The sequence below is a fragment of the Hyla sarda genome, chromosome 7, assembly GCF_029499605.1.
Source record: "Hyla sarda isolate aHylSar1 chromosome 7, aHylSar1.hap1, whole genome shotgun sequence".
NCBI lineage: Eukaryota > Metazoa > Chordata > Amphibia > Anura > Hylidae > Hyla > Hyla sarda.
The window spans coordinates 216,023,455-216,035,887 of NC_079195.1; the positions used below are offsets into that span (position 1 = coordinate 216,023,455).

Sequence of the window (12,433 nt, forward strand, 5' to 3'; positions counted from 1 at the left end):
CTACTATAATACTGCTCCTATATACAAGAATATAACTGCTATAATACTGCCTCCTATATACAAGAATATAACTACTATAATACTGCTCCTATATACAAGAATATAACTACTATAATACTGCCTCCTATATACAAGAATATAACTACTATAATACTCCTCCTATGTACAAGAATATAACTACAATAATACTGCTTCTATATACAAGAATATAACTACTATAATACTGCTCCTATATACAAGAATATAACTGCTATAATACTGCCTCCTATATACAAGAATATAACTACTATAATACTGCTCCTATATACAAGAATATAACTACTATAATACTGCCTCCTATATACAAGAATATAACTACTATAATACTGCTCCTATATACAAGAATATAACTACTATAATACTGCCCCTATATACAAGAATATAACTACTATAATACTGCCTCCTATATACAAGAATGTAACTACTATAATACTGCTCCTATATACAAGAATATAACTACTATAATACTGCTCCTATATACAAGAATATAACTACTATAATACTGCTCCTATATACAAGAATATAAACCACTATAATACTGCCTCCTATATACAAGAATATAACTACTATAATACTGCCCCCTATTTACAAGAATATAACTACTATAATACTACCTTTTATATACAAGAATATAACTACTATAATACTGCTCCTATATACAAGAATATAACTACTATTATACTGCTCCTATATACAAGAATATAACTACTATAATACTGCTCCTATATACAAGAATATAACTACTATAATACTGCTCCTATATACAAGAATATAACTACTATTATACTGCTCCTATATACAAGAATATAACTACTATAATACTGCTCCTATATACAAGAATATAACTACTATAATACTGCTCCTATATACAAGAATATAACTACTATAATACTGTCTCCTATATACAAGAATATAACTACTATAATACTGCTCCTATATACAAGAATATAACTACTATAATACTGCCTCCTATATACAAGAATATAACTACTATAATACTGCTCCTATATACAAGAATATAACTACTATAATACTTCCTCCTATATACAAGAATATAACTACTACAATACTGCTCCTATATACAAGAATATAACTACTATAATACTGCTTCTATTCACAAGAATATAACTACTATAATACTGCTCCTATATACAAGAATATAACTACTATAATACTGCTCCTATATACAAGAATATAACTACTATAATACTGCTCCTATATACAAGAATATAACTACTATAATACTGCCTCCTATATACAAGAATATAACTACTATAATACTGCTCCTATATACAAGAATATAACTACTATAATACTGCCCCTATATACAAGAATATAACTACTATAATACTGCTCCTATATACAAGAATATAACTACTATAATACTGCCCCTATATACAAGAATATAACTACTATAATACTGCTCCTATATACAAGAATATAACTACTATAATACTGCTCCTATATACAAGAATATAACTACTTTAATACACTTCTATGTACAAGAATATTACTCCTATAACACTATCCGGCAGCTTTAGCCCATCTAGACTAGATTATTTCTACATCCTCAATCAAGATTTTCCTCTAGGAAAGTAATAAGTGATATTCGGTTCTCACTGTTATGCGGAACATCTCTGCAGGATCCTATCTAATCTGGCCGGTGCACCATAGATTTTGACAGGTCTCTTTGTATGCGGCGGAGGGTTCTCCATGTTCTCAGTAATCTCTGTCTGAAACTCGTCTTCAGGTGGAACAAACAGAATTCCTCCTGGTGTGAAATGTGTTTTCTAACTGTGTTTTTATTTTGTTTGGCTACCAAGTGGACTAAGAAGTGAAGCTAATAATGTTTGAGTGTAATTCGTGACAAGTATCTAAAGAAAAGATAACGTAAGCACAAATAATCTCGGTACAGGTCAGAGCGTCTTAAACAAGGATTGGTCAGCAAGGAGTTAAAGGGGTACTCCACTGGCCAGCGTTCAGCGCATTTAGTACTGAATGCTGTGTTCGCGCGTTGCGGGGGTCGACCACGCCCCCTCGCGACCTCACACTACATCCCCTCAATGCAAGTCTATAGGAGGGGGCGTGGCGGCCGCCACGCCCCCTCCCATAGACTTGCATTGAGGGGGTGAGGTTGCGAGGGGGCGTAGCTGACCCCGCAGCGCGCACACAGCGTTCGGAAATAAATGTACCGAACGTTGGCCAATGTAGTACCCCTTTAACCATTTGTCACAGGTAACTTGACGTCACAAGATCTGCTGTTTAAACACACCATAGAAAGGACCCGCTGAGAGAAGGGAACTAGAGAATTTTTTTTTGTATTGTTACTTTTTGCGTTTATGTCACGTTACACATTTTTATAATACTGCAAAATCTGGAACAATGTAATCAAAATGACTTAGTTTTACCAAACTTACGAAAAAACATACATTTTTTAAAATAAAATGCCTAAAGCAGAAGCTATGCACCTAAAGCAGGGCTCAACAAGTGCCAGACGCTGGTTGCCATAGTGACTAAGAATTTGGCACTGGCCATAGTGATCTCGTTAGCCTTATTGTTCTCCTTGTCACAACCACCCCATCTTCCACTATCCTTAACGCTCACGTTTCCTGCCTTCCTCCACTAGCCAATCGGAAGTCACGAGGACTAGACATAGTAGCAGAAAATTAGGGGATAGTAATGATGGTGACACAGGGGGAGATTACTGTGACACATGAAGGAGATGAGGGGGACAGTAATGACTGTGACACAGGGAGAAATGAGGGGACACGAATGACTATGAAACACAGGGGAGGCAGGAGGGGACACTAATGATTGTGTTATACTAATTGTATTAGCCATAGTGCAGAGATATTCCATAACATCTGTGCTTTCTCCCTTGTAAGCTGTGACATCACGTCACAGCTCCAAAAGCGGAGGGCTCCCATCTCTCCTACCCCCTTCCCTCCTGTCAGCATGGGACAAGACCACTGATGCTGGCCTTACTGCTCATTAGATTTATGACTCATTAGATAAGGCAGCAAGACGCCCATTCTGATGGAAACTACTGTGACTGAGAACGGCTTCCTGCTACTTTATCTAATGAGTCATGAGCAATACCAGTTCACTCCCCTTCACATCAATGGTCTCCATCCGCGCTGACAGGTGGGGAAGGGATGGAGCAAACTGCTTTCAGAGCCTGTGACGTGATGTCACAGCTTACAAGGGAGAGGACACTGCTGAAATGGAAGATCTGTGCACTGTGGCTAATAAGATTATATTAGTAAGTTGCTTTATTATATCTTTTGACACCATACACAGGTTGTTTCTTTCGCTGCACAACCCATTACATTTTGTAGAATTCCAATTGTCATTGGCAGGGGCCACTTTTCTGCACATTTTCTTCATCTGCTATAAATTTCAGCTGGACTGCAAAAAATAAAAAAGCACTGGGGCTCTTTATTTCCTAGAATTGGTGCCATTCACAACCCTCTTTTAGGTATGTCTAACGGATCAAGAGAGGACTACTTTAGAACACACACACAAATCAGGACTTTCTGCTGCCTCTTATGAAAGCTCCAGGACACTTTGACCATAGTATCTGATGATAACCAAAAATGTACCCCCCACAATGGAAATTATTTATAGAAAATCACATGATACCAACCCTGCATTCAAACTCCTCTGCCTGTCTGATCTCACAGGGAAAACCGCCGAGCAGGAATCCTCTGGTGCTTCCGTGGGAGGAACTTATTGCATCTTTCAGAATTTCTAGAATGATATCCTGTTATAAAGAAATGATAAAACAAGTAATTTGTCATTCATAGTAATATTGATACCATGTTTGCATCTGATCTCCAGCACACAAAATATATAATGTATATAATGTAGATCAGTGTTTCCCAACACTGGGAAAGTGCCTCCATGGGAAGTAACAGACAGGAAGTACCTCCATAAGAAGATCTTCCCATACAGATCTCACATTCCATCATGGACACTTGGGTACTATATGTGTATATATATATATATATATATATATATATATATCCACCAGGCTACCTCCTTGGGGTTAAAAAGACTCTAGAAAAAAAAATGGAAACCATTCTACATTTCCATCATATTGTTTTTCCCCATAGGGGGCAGCATTGCTGTACTTTGGCAGGTTATTCTAAATCTGTATGTTCTCAGTCTTTTTGGTGAATGAGTCAGTTTCCCAGCAGAGAGTTTCAATAAACAAACAATATTATAATCTGCGGTAAAATCACTTATCAAAATTTTCTTCGCCAACACGTCAGTATAATCCCCTGAAACTAAATAACGAAGAGTTACAAGAAGCACGGGAGAAAAAGAATAATAAATCCGTACTCCAGTTCCCCATAAGAGGGCTGCCTTAGCTTCTGAGGATGGCTCTGCAAGATTATGCATTGTGTGTGCTAAAGAGTAACCCTGACCTAAAACTAGCATTTCATAGTGCAAGGAGTCTCTACTTACATACTATAATTAAAAGTTACATTTTATTTGCTTTACTTCTTATGGAGGTACTACCTATCCGTTATTTCTTATGGAAACACTGTCTGTTGCGTCTTACGAAGGCACTCCCTGGCTGTAACTTCTTATGGAAGCACTTCATTGCTGTAACTTTTTATGGATGCACTCTTTGTCTGTTGCTTTTTATGGAGTCACTCCCTTGCTGTATCTACTTAGGGAAGTACTCTCTGTATCTTACATCTCATGGAGGCACTCCCTGTCTGTCACTTCTTTTGGATGCACTCCCTGTCTCTTCTTATGGAGGCACTCCCTGTCTGTTACTTCTTATGGGGGCACTCCCTGTCTCTTACTTCTTTTGGAGGCACTCCCTGTCTGTCACTTCTTATGGAGGCACTCCCTGTCTCTTACTTCTTATGGAGGCACTACCTATCTGTTACTTCTCATGGAGGCACTCCATGTCTGTTACTTCTTATAAAGGTACTCCCTGTCTCTTAGTTCTTATGGAGGCACTACCTATCTGTTACTTCTCATGGAGGCACTCCATGTCTGTTACTTCTTATAAAGGTACTTCCTGTCTATTACTTCTTATGAAAGCACTGTTTGTTACTTCTAATGGAGGCACTTTCTGTCAGTTACTTCTTAAGGAGGTACTCCCTGAGTTACTTCTTATGGAGGCACTCCCTGTCTGTTAATTCTAATGGAGGCACTCCATGTCTGTTACTTCTTATAAAGGTACTTCCTGTCTGTTACTTCCCATGGAGGCACTTTCAGTCAGTTACTTCTCATGGAGGCACTTCCTGTCTGTTATTTCTTATGAAAGCATTGTTTGTTACTTTTAATGGAGGCTCTTTCTGTCTCTTACTTCTTAAGGAGATACTCCCTGCTGGTTAATTCTTATGGAGGTACTCTCTTGTCTGTTACTTCCTATAGAGGCACTCCCAGTCTCTAACTTTTTATGGAATCACCATCTGTCTGTTACTTCTCTTAAAGACACTCCCTGGCTGTTTCTTCTTATGGAGGCCCTCCCTGTTTCTTACGTCTTATGGAGGCGCACTCGGTCTGTTACTTGTTACAGAGGCACTACCTGTCTGTTACTTCCTATGGAGACACTCCCACTTACTTCTTGTGAAAGCATTATTTTCTGTTCCTTCTTATGCAGGCACTCCCTGCCTGTTACTTCTTATGGAGGCACTCCCCGCCTGTTACTTCTTATGGAGGCACTCCCTGCCTGTTACTTCTTATGGAGGCACTCCCTGCCTGTTATTTCTTATGGAGGCACTCCCTGCCTGTTACTTCTTATGGAGGCACTCCCTGCCTGTTACTTCTTATGGAGGCACTCCCTGCCTGTTACTTCTTATGGAGGCACTCCCTGCCTGTTACTTCTTATGGAGGCACTCCCTGCCTGTTACTTCTTATGGAGGCACTTCCTGCCTGTTACTTCTTATGGAGGCACTCCCTGCCTATTACTTCTTATGGAGGCACTCCCTGCCTGTTATTTCTTATGGAGGCACTCCCTGCCTGTTACTTCTTATGGAGGCACTCCCTGCCTGTTACTTCTTATGGAGGCACTCCCTGCCTGTTACTTCTTATGGAGGCACTCCCTGCCTGTTACTTCCTTTGAGCACACAATCTTGCTCTTATTTATTATGAATGCACTGTCTTGCGGTCACCCCTCATTGGAGCGCCCTCTGGCTGTTATTGATTATGAAGAAAATTGGATTTATAGAACTGCTTTGGCTGTCATGATGGTGGAAGAGCTCAAGGAATATATAGCATAACATTGTGGTAATTCAGATGAATAGCTGTCTCTATTATAGATGGGCAGAAGTTAGAGATGCTGCTATTTAGTGACTTCTCTCGTGCTTACAGAGGATGGATCCCAAGCAGATGGCCCTCCTGTATACTATCTAAAGGATCTAATAGAGGATATACACAGGGCTTTTCCTGGAATAAACATTTTAACTCTCATAAGAGGGTCAGGTGATCCCTTCCCCGAAGGACAAGTCACTGAATATGAAAACTATTTTATAATTCAGAATAGAATTTCCATGGAGATCTCTCACATCCACCATATATTAGTGTTTGCTCTGGTATAAAGAACATTCTGCAGAGGCATTTCCATTACTGCTGCATTCAAGAGTCTATTTCTTTCTGTTGACAAGGACACACAAGGTCCTAAGTGACTTAATATCATCAAAATGTTCAGGATGAGAATGTATGAAAAGTGATGACAGCCATTCACTGCGGCTGTGGGAACAATATGTTATCTCTGTAACCTTTCTGCAGCTCAGTGATTTAACTAATGTATTCCATGTCTTACATTTAGGAGCTCACAGATTAGGACTGGATGATGATCGTCTCCCCTGGGACCCCCCTTCCCTACCACTACAGATCACAGGTCTGGGATCTTTATTATTGGTGTAGGTTTGGGGCATGTCCTTTAAAGGGGTACTCCAGTGGAAAACAATTTAAAAAAAAAATCTTAATCCTTCCAGTACTTATTAGCTGCTGTATGCTCCAGAGGAAGTTTAGTTGTTCTTTTCAGTCTGACTACAGTGCTCTCTACTGCCATCTCTGTCTGTGTCAGGAACTGTCCCAAGCTATGGGGATTTGCTCCTGGTCTGGACAGTTCCTGCATGGACAGAGGTGGCAGCAGAGAACACTGTGCTTAGACTGGAAAGAACTACACAACTTCATATGGAGCACACAGAAGCTGATAAGTACTGGGAGAATTAAGATTGTTATATACAAGTAATTTACAAATCTGTATAACTTTCTGCAGCCAGTTGATACTATAGCTGTCGCGTGCTGGAAGAGACATCCATTGCAACAATATTACTGTAGATGCAGGGTTGGTGCCAGGATTTTTGCTACCCTAGGCAAAAGCTAATTTTGCTGCCACCATGACTCCACCCACTGGCCCACCATTTCACACACCCCACCTCACTACTTGGGTGACACACTGTAACAAACCTCCTCCTCATGCTGAGCGAATGGTTCGGAAGTTGGTTGTCTAAATCTCTTGCGGCAGGCAGAGCGGCGCACCCCCCCCCCCCAGCCCATCAAGAGGGCGCTCTAGGCAGCTGCCTGATTTACTTACAGGCAGACCCGGCCCTGTGTAGATGTCTGGGACATCTTGCTGGTAAACTACTCATTTCTACCTTTGGAAAGAATATTGTAGCTTCTGTATTAAATTAATTTACTTAAAAAGTTACTGATCCTAGGTTATGTCCTGTATTATACTCCAGAGCTGTACTCACTATTCTGCTGGTGAGGTCACTGTGTACATACATCACATTACTTATCCTGTACTGATCCTGAGGTATATCCTGTTATATACAGCCTACGGTATATATATATGCAGCTGCTTCCATGTACCATTGGCAGCGGGTTCTCGTGTTGCATGAGATCCTTTATCAGTTTACTTCTCTCGGAGGCCGCTGCGAGCTCGCGGTGTAGGAGGTCGGCCATGGACAGGTACGTGAGGCCGTATTTCTGTGTTAGTTTCTCACACTGAGTTCCTTTTCCAGATCCAGGTCCACCTGTCATACAAAAGGCACGAGGAAACCATTATTATGAAACTAAACTCAATGTGCATTTCAATGTCTTTATCTTAAGGCTATGCCCACTTTTGGTAACCAGTTTTTTTCATTGTTCCAATGCATAAAAAATAAAGCAACTCTGCAATAAGTCTGATTTAAAACTTTCTATCATTTTGTGTACACAGCTTCTATTAAGACCTATGGGTATCCATGGTAACAGACAACAAACTGAATCCAACGTAGTAGGGATCGACCGATATCGTTTTTTTTGGACCGATACCGATAATCGGTGCAGGTTAGGGCCGATAGCCGATAACTTATACCGATATTCCGGTGTAAGTTATCGGCTATTTAACCCCCTGCGACACCGCTGCAGATCATTGATTTAAAGCGGGCGCTTTAAATCAATGCACTGCAGTGGCTTTTGCGGGGCCATAGGCCGCCGCCACCACCTGCTTCTCTCCCCTACCTGTCAGGGTGGTCCGGGCCATCCATCCTTCCTTCCTGTAGTGTCCGGGGGCGTTCCGGGTGAAGAGTGAACCGGTCCGGGCTGTCCTTCTTCTCCGGCTGTCATCTTCTCCACTTCGGGCAGGCTCCGGCCTAGTACGCTGCATAGACGCCGCTGCGCAGTGACGCCCGTGCGCAGAGACGCACCTACTAGGCCGGAGCCTGCCCGGAGTGGAGAAGATGACCGCCGGAGAAGAAGGACAGCCCGGACCGGTTCACTCTTCACCCGGAACGCCCCCGGACACTACAGGAAGGAAGGATGGATGGCCCGGACCACCCCCATCAATTTTTTTATTGACTCGGAGGGTGGGGGACGGGCCTGACCGGTATAGCGGTATGGGCAAAAATCCATACCGGTATACCCCCCAGCATCACGGTGGGGGGTGCGGTGCGGCGGGTCGGGGGGGGTGGCGGTCGCGGTGTGGTGGGGGTGGTGCGGGGGGGCGGGGCATTAGCGGCTTATCGGCAAGGTAATTGCCGATACCGATAATGCCCAAAATCGTGATTATCGGCCGATAATATCGGCCATACCGATAATCGGTCGATCCCTACAACGTAGTTTGATCCTGCAATCATACTCCCTTTCATCTACTTCTTGCTAATCCACTGAATCTGAGGGAATGTTGGGGAGTATGACTGTAGGATCAGGCTACACAGTCTGCTTGTAGATTATTGCCATGGAGACACATCGGTCCTGATCGCCTCACGTAAACAGGAATCTATTCCAGGAATAGACAAGGATATGTGAGCTAAAAGATGTCAGCAGAGTTCTAACTGCATCTCTGGGTGAAGTGTCAGTACTTTACAAGTAAGGCCTAGTTCACATCTGTGTCGGAAGTTTTTAGTACTATTTTGGTAAAATGCCAGACACAACAAAAGACCCCACTACATATCCCATTACAGCCAATAAGGTCCTTCAGGCGCTCTCAGTGTCTGGAGTCCGGTGAATCTGGTGCTGCCATTTCTTCTCGCTCCTGTACAGCTAAACGAGACCTAAAGCTTTTTTCAAATCATGTGAAAAAAATAGATGGAAATCATAAACAGAGACATAAAACTCACAGGGGGGGGTACAGATTAAGATTAACAACTTAATCTGTTGCCGCATAAATTTTGTTGTCTATGTTGTCGTCTGATTGTATGGCCGATTTCATATCGGGAATACAAACATGTTCCTTAAAGGGGTTATCCAGGAATATAAAAACAGAGCTACTTTCTTTCAAAAACCTCTCCCCGTCTGTCTCCAGGTTGGCTGTGGTTCTGCAGCTCAGTTTCAATGAAGTGAATGGAGCCAAGTTGTAAAACCACATCCAACCTGGAGGCAGACAGGGAGCTGTTTTTGAAAAAAAATTTGCTATGTTTTTTTTCTCCTGGATAACCCCCTTTAAATACCCAATTTTGGGAACACATATAATCTTTGCACACAGACAAAAAGGTCACCCAGACTTATCCAGCACATACTGGATGTCCATAAGGGAGACAAAAATATACATGGAAGGAAGCATAAGCGATAGCACTGCTATCCAGATTAGCATAAGTGGGCACTTAGCATCAAAAGAGCAGGAGGAAAGAACGGCACTCACTGCATCCTGATGTCGTCAAGTTTGTCCTGGATACATCGGGCGAATCACGGTGGAGGTGATGGCAGTAACACCAGGGCCTCAGTGCACACCACTGTTTCCGCCATCACCTCCCCGCTCATCCACCTGATATATCGAGGACAAGCTTGAGAATGCCAGGATGCGGTGAGTGCCCTTCATTCCTCCTGCTGTTTTGTTACCTGAAGACAAAAATGTGTTGAAAACTTTAGGAATAGAACGCATTTTTTTATGTAGTGGATCAGGATAAAAAAAAAACTGATTACTGTTGTTTTTAACTTTCACTTTCTTAGTTTTGTAACACCCCGATCCGTGCATGCCCCCAATCCTTGAGGACAGCTGTTTCTCACATCTGATGCGCGAAACAGCCGTTGCCAGCTAACCTGTTAGCTGTACATGCCGATGTCCATAGATGTGAGTCCGCCATGGAAGCACCACTTGTGATGTCCGAATAAAGCTATCTGTCATACACAAGCAGCGGTGAGTGCCAATTTTCTTCTCTTCTTCATTTGTTACAATAAAACACACATTTTGATGTCATCCAGCACGATAGGTCACCCTGTACATTGCACAGAAAGACATATCGAGACAGAAAGTTTTTGCCAGGTGGAATATAGTGTAGCAGGAGTTTATTCTATCCAATCTAGCCGAATGCGATGGAAACGGAAGCGATTATGCCATATGTATGCAAGAAGAGAAACAGAAACACATGATGTTGTCAGGTATGGCCCGAGGGGAGGCTTTCAAATTTGATTGACTGTGCTGCCATATATTGCTAAGTGTCGACATAAGAAAATATTCACCAGACAGGATGTTGGTATACACTCTTTCTTAGTATACTCGTAGCTGCCCTAAAAGAGTTCTGTTTAATCCAGAAAGTACATTTAGTTTTTACATTGGACAAAGAAGGAGGTTTAGTTATGACATCAAAATTAGCATGTTACAATTTGATTGGTTGTTTGATTATTGTGTCCGTATATATTAGCATATCTAGTGTCCATTCATTTCTTGGCAGAAGTTTCTCTACTGGGAAATTTCAGAGTTCTCTGTTCGTCAGATATTTAGTATTTTACTCCTTATCTCAGTTGTATCGGCATCACGGCAAGGCCTCAATCATAGTCACCAGCATATTGCATGATGATGTATATGGGTTAAAGGGGTATTCCAGGCAAAACCTTTTTTATATATATATATATATATATATATATATATATATATATATATATATATATATCAACTGGCTCCGGAAAGTTAAATAGATTTGTAAATTACTTCTATTAAAAAATCTTAATCCTTCCAATAGTTATTAGCTTCTGAAGTTTTCTGTCTAACTGCTCAATGATGATGTCACGTCCCGGGAGCTGTGCATGATGGGAAAATATCCCCACAGGAACTGCACAGCTACCGGGACGTGAGTTATCAGAGAGCAGTTAGACAGAAAACAACAACTCAACTTCAGAAGCTAATAACTATTGGAAGGATTAAGATTTTTTTAATAGAAGTAATTTACAAATCTGTTTAACTTTCCGGAGCCAGTTGATATATAAAAAAAAGTTTTGGCCTGGAATACCCCTTTAAGGGTTAGGGAACAAATAGATTTTTCCAGCAGCAATGGTATATTAGTATTAGTATATTGATCAGTCATTAGAAACATAAGGGTCATCCCTATCAATGTGAAATAAGATTAAAGCAAAGTTTTTGCAAAATTCCAGAGCATTCTACTTTATATTATATCTGTGGTTTACAAACTGTGGCCCTCCAGATGTAGTAAAACTACAACTCCCAGCATGCCTGGACAGCCGTTGGCTGTCCAGGCATGCTGGGAGTTGTAGTTTTGCAACATCTGGAGGGCCACAGTTCAGAGACCACCGATATAATATAAAGAATAACTACGCTGCAATACTGTCACATCCAGAGCTGCACTCACAATTCTGCTTGCAAGTACTGACTGAGCTCATAGAATTTATAGATTATTATAATATTATATTTTTTTATTCAAGATTGTGAATAATCTGGCGTCGATATTGCATCTCCCATGATGCACATGCTTCATATAGTCACGAAACTATCGTTTTGTGTATGCAGCTCTTACTGCACGGTTTTGTGTATGCAGCTCTTACTGCACGGTTTTGTGTATGCAGCTCTTACTGCATGGATTTGTGTATGCAGCTCTTACTGCACGGTTTTGTGTATGCAGTTTTTACTGCATGGTTTTGTGTATGCAGCTCTTACTGCACTGTTTTGTGTATGCAGCTCTTACTGCACGGTTTTGTGTATGCAGTT

At 41.3% G+C, this 12,433-nt stretch overlaps 1 protein-coding gene across 3 annotated transcripts in view; it reads right to left on the minus strand.

Moving 5' to 3' along the window:
- AK5 (adenylate kinase 5) overlaps positions 1-12,433 on the minus strand; it is a 230,351-nt gene that overhangs the window by 11,530 nt on the left and 206,388 nt on the right. For all 3 annotated transcript variants that reach the window (XM_056532657.1, XM_056532656.1, XM_056532658.1), the window contains 2 exons: positions 7,885-8,048; positions 3,686-3,802 (listed from right to left, as the gene is read on the minus strand). In XM_056532657.1, coding sequence (XP_056388632.1) covers positions 3,686-3,802; positions 7,885-8,048 — 281 coding nt within the window. The remainder of the gene's footprint in view (positions 1-3,685; positions 3,803-7,884; positions 8,049-12,433) is intronic.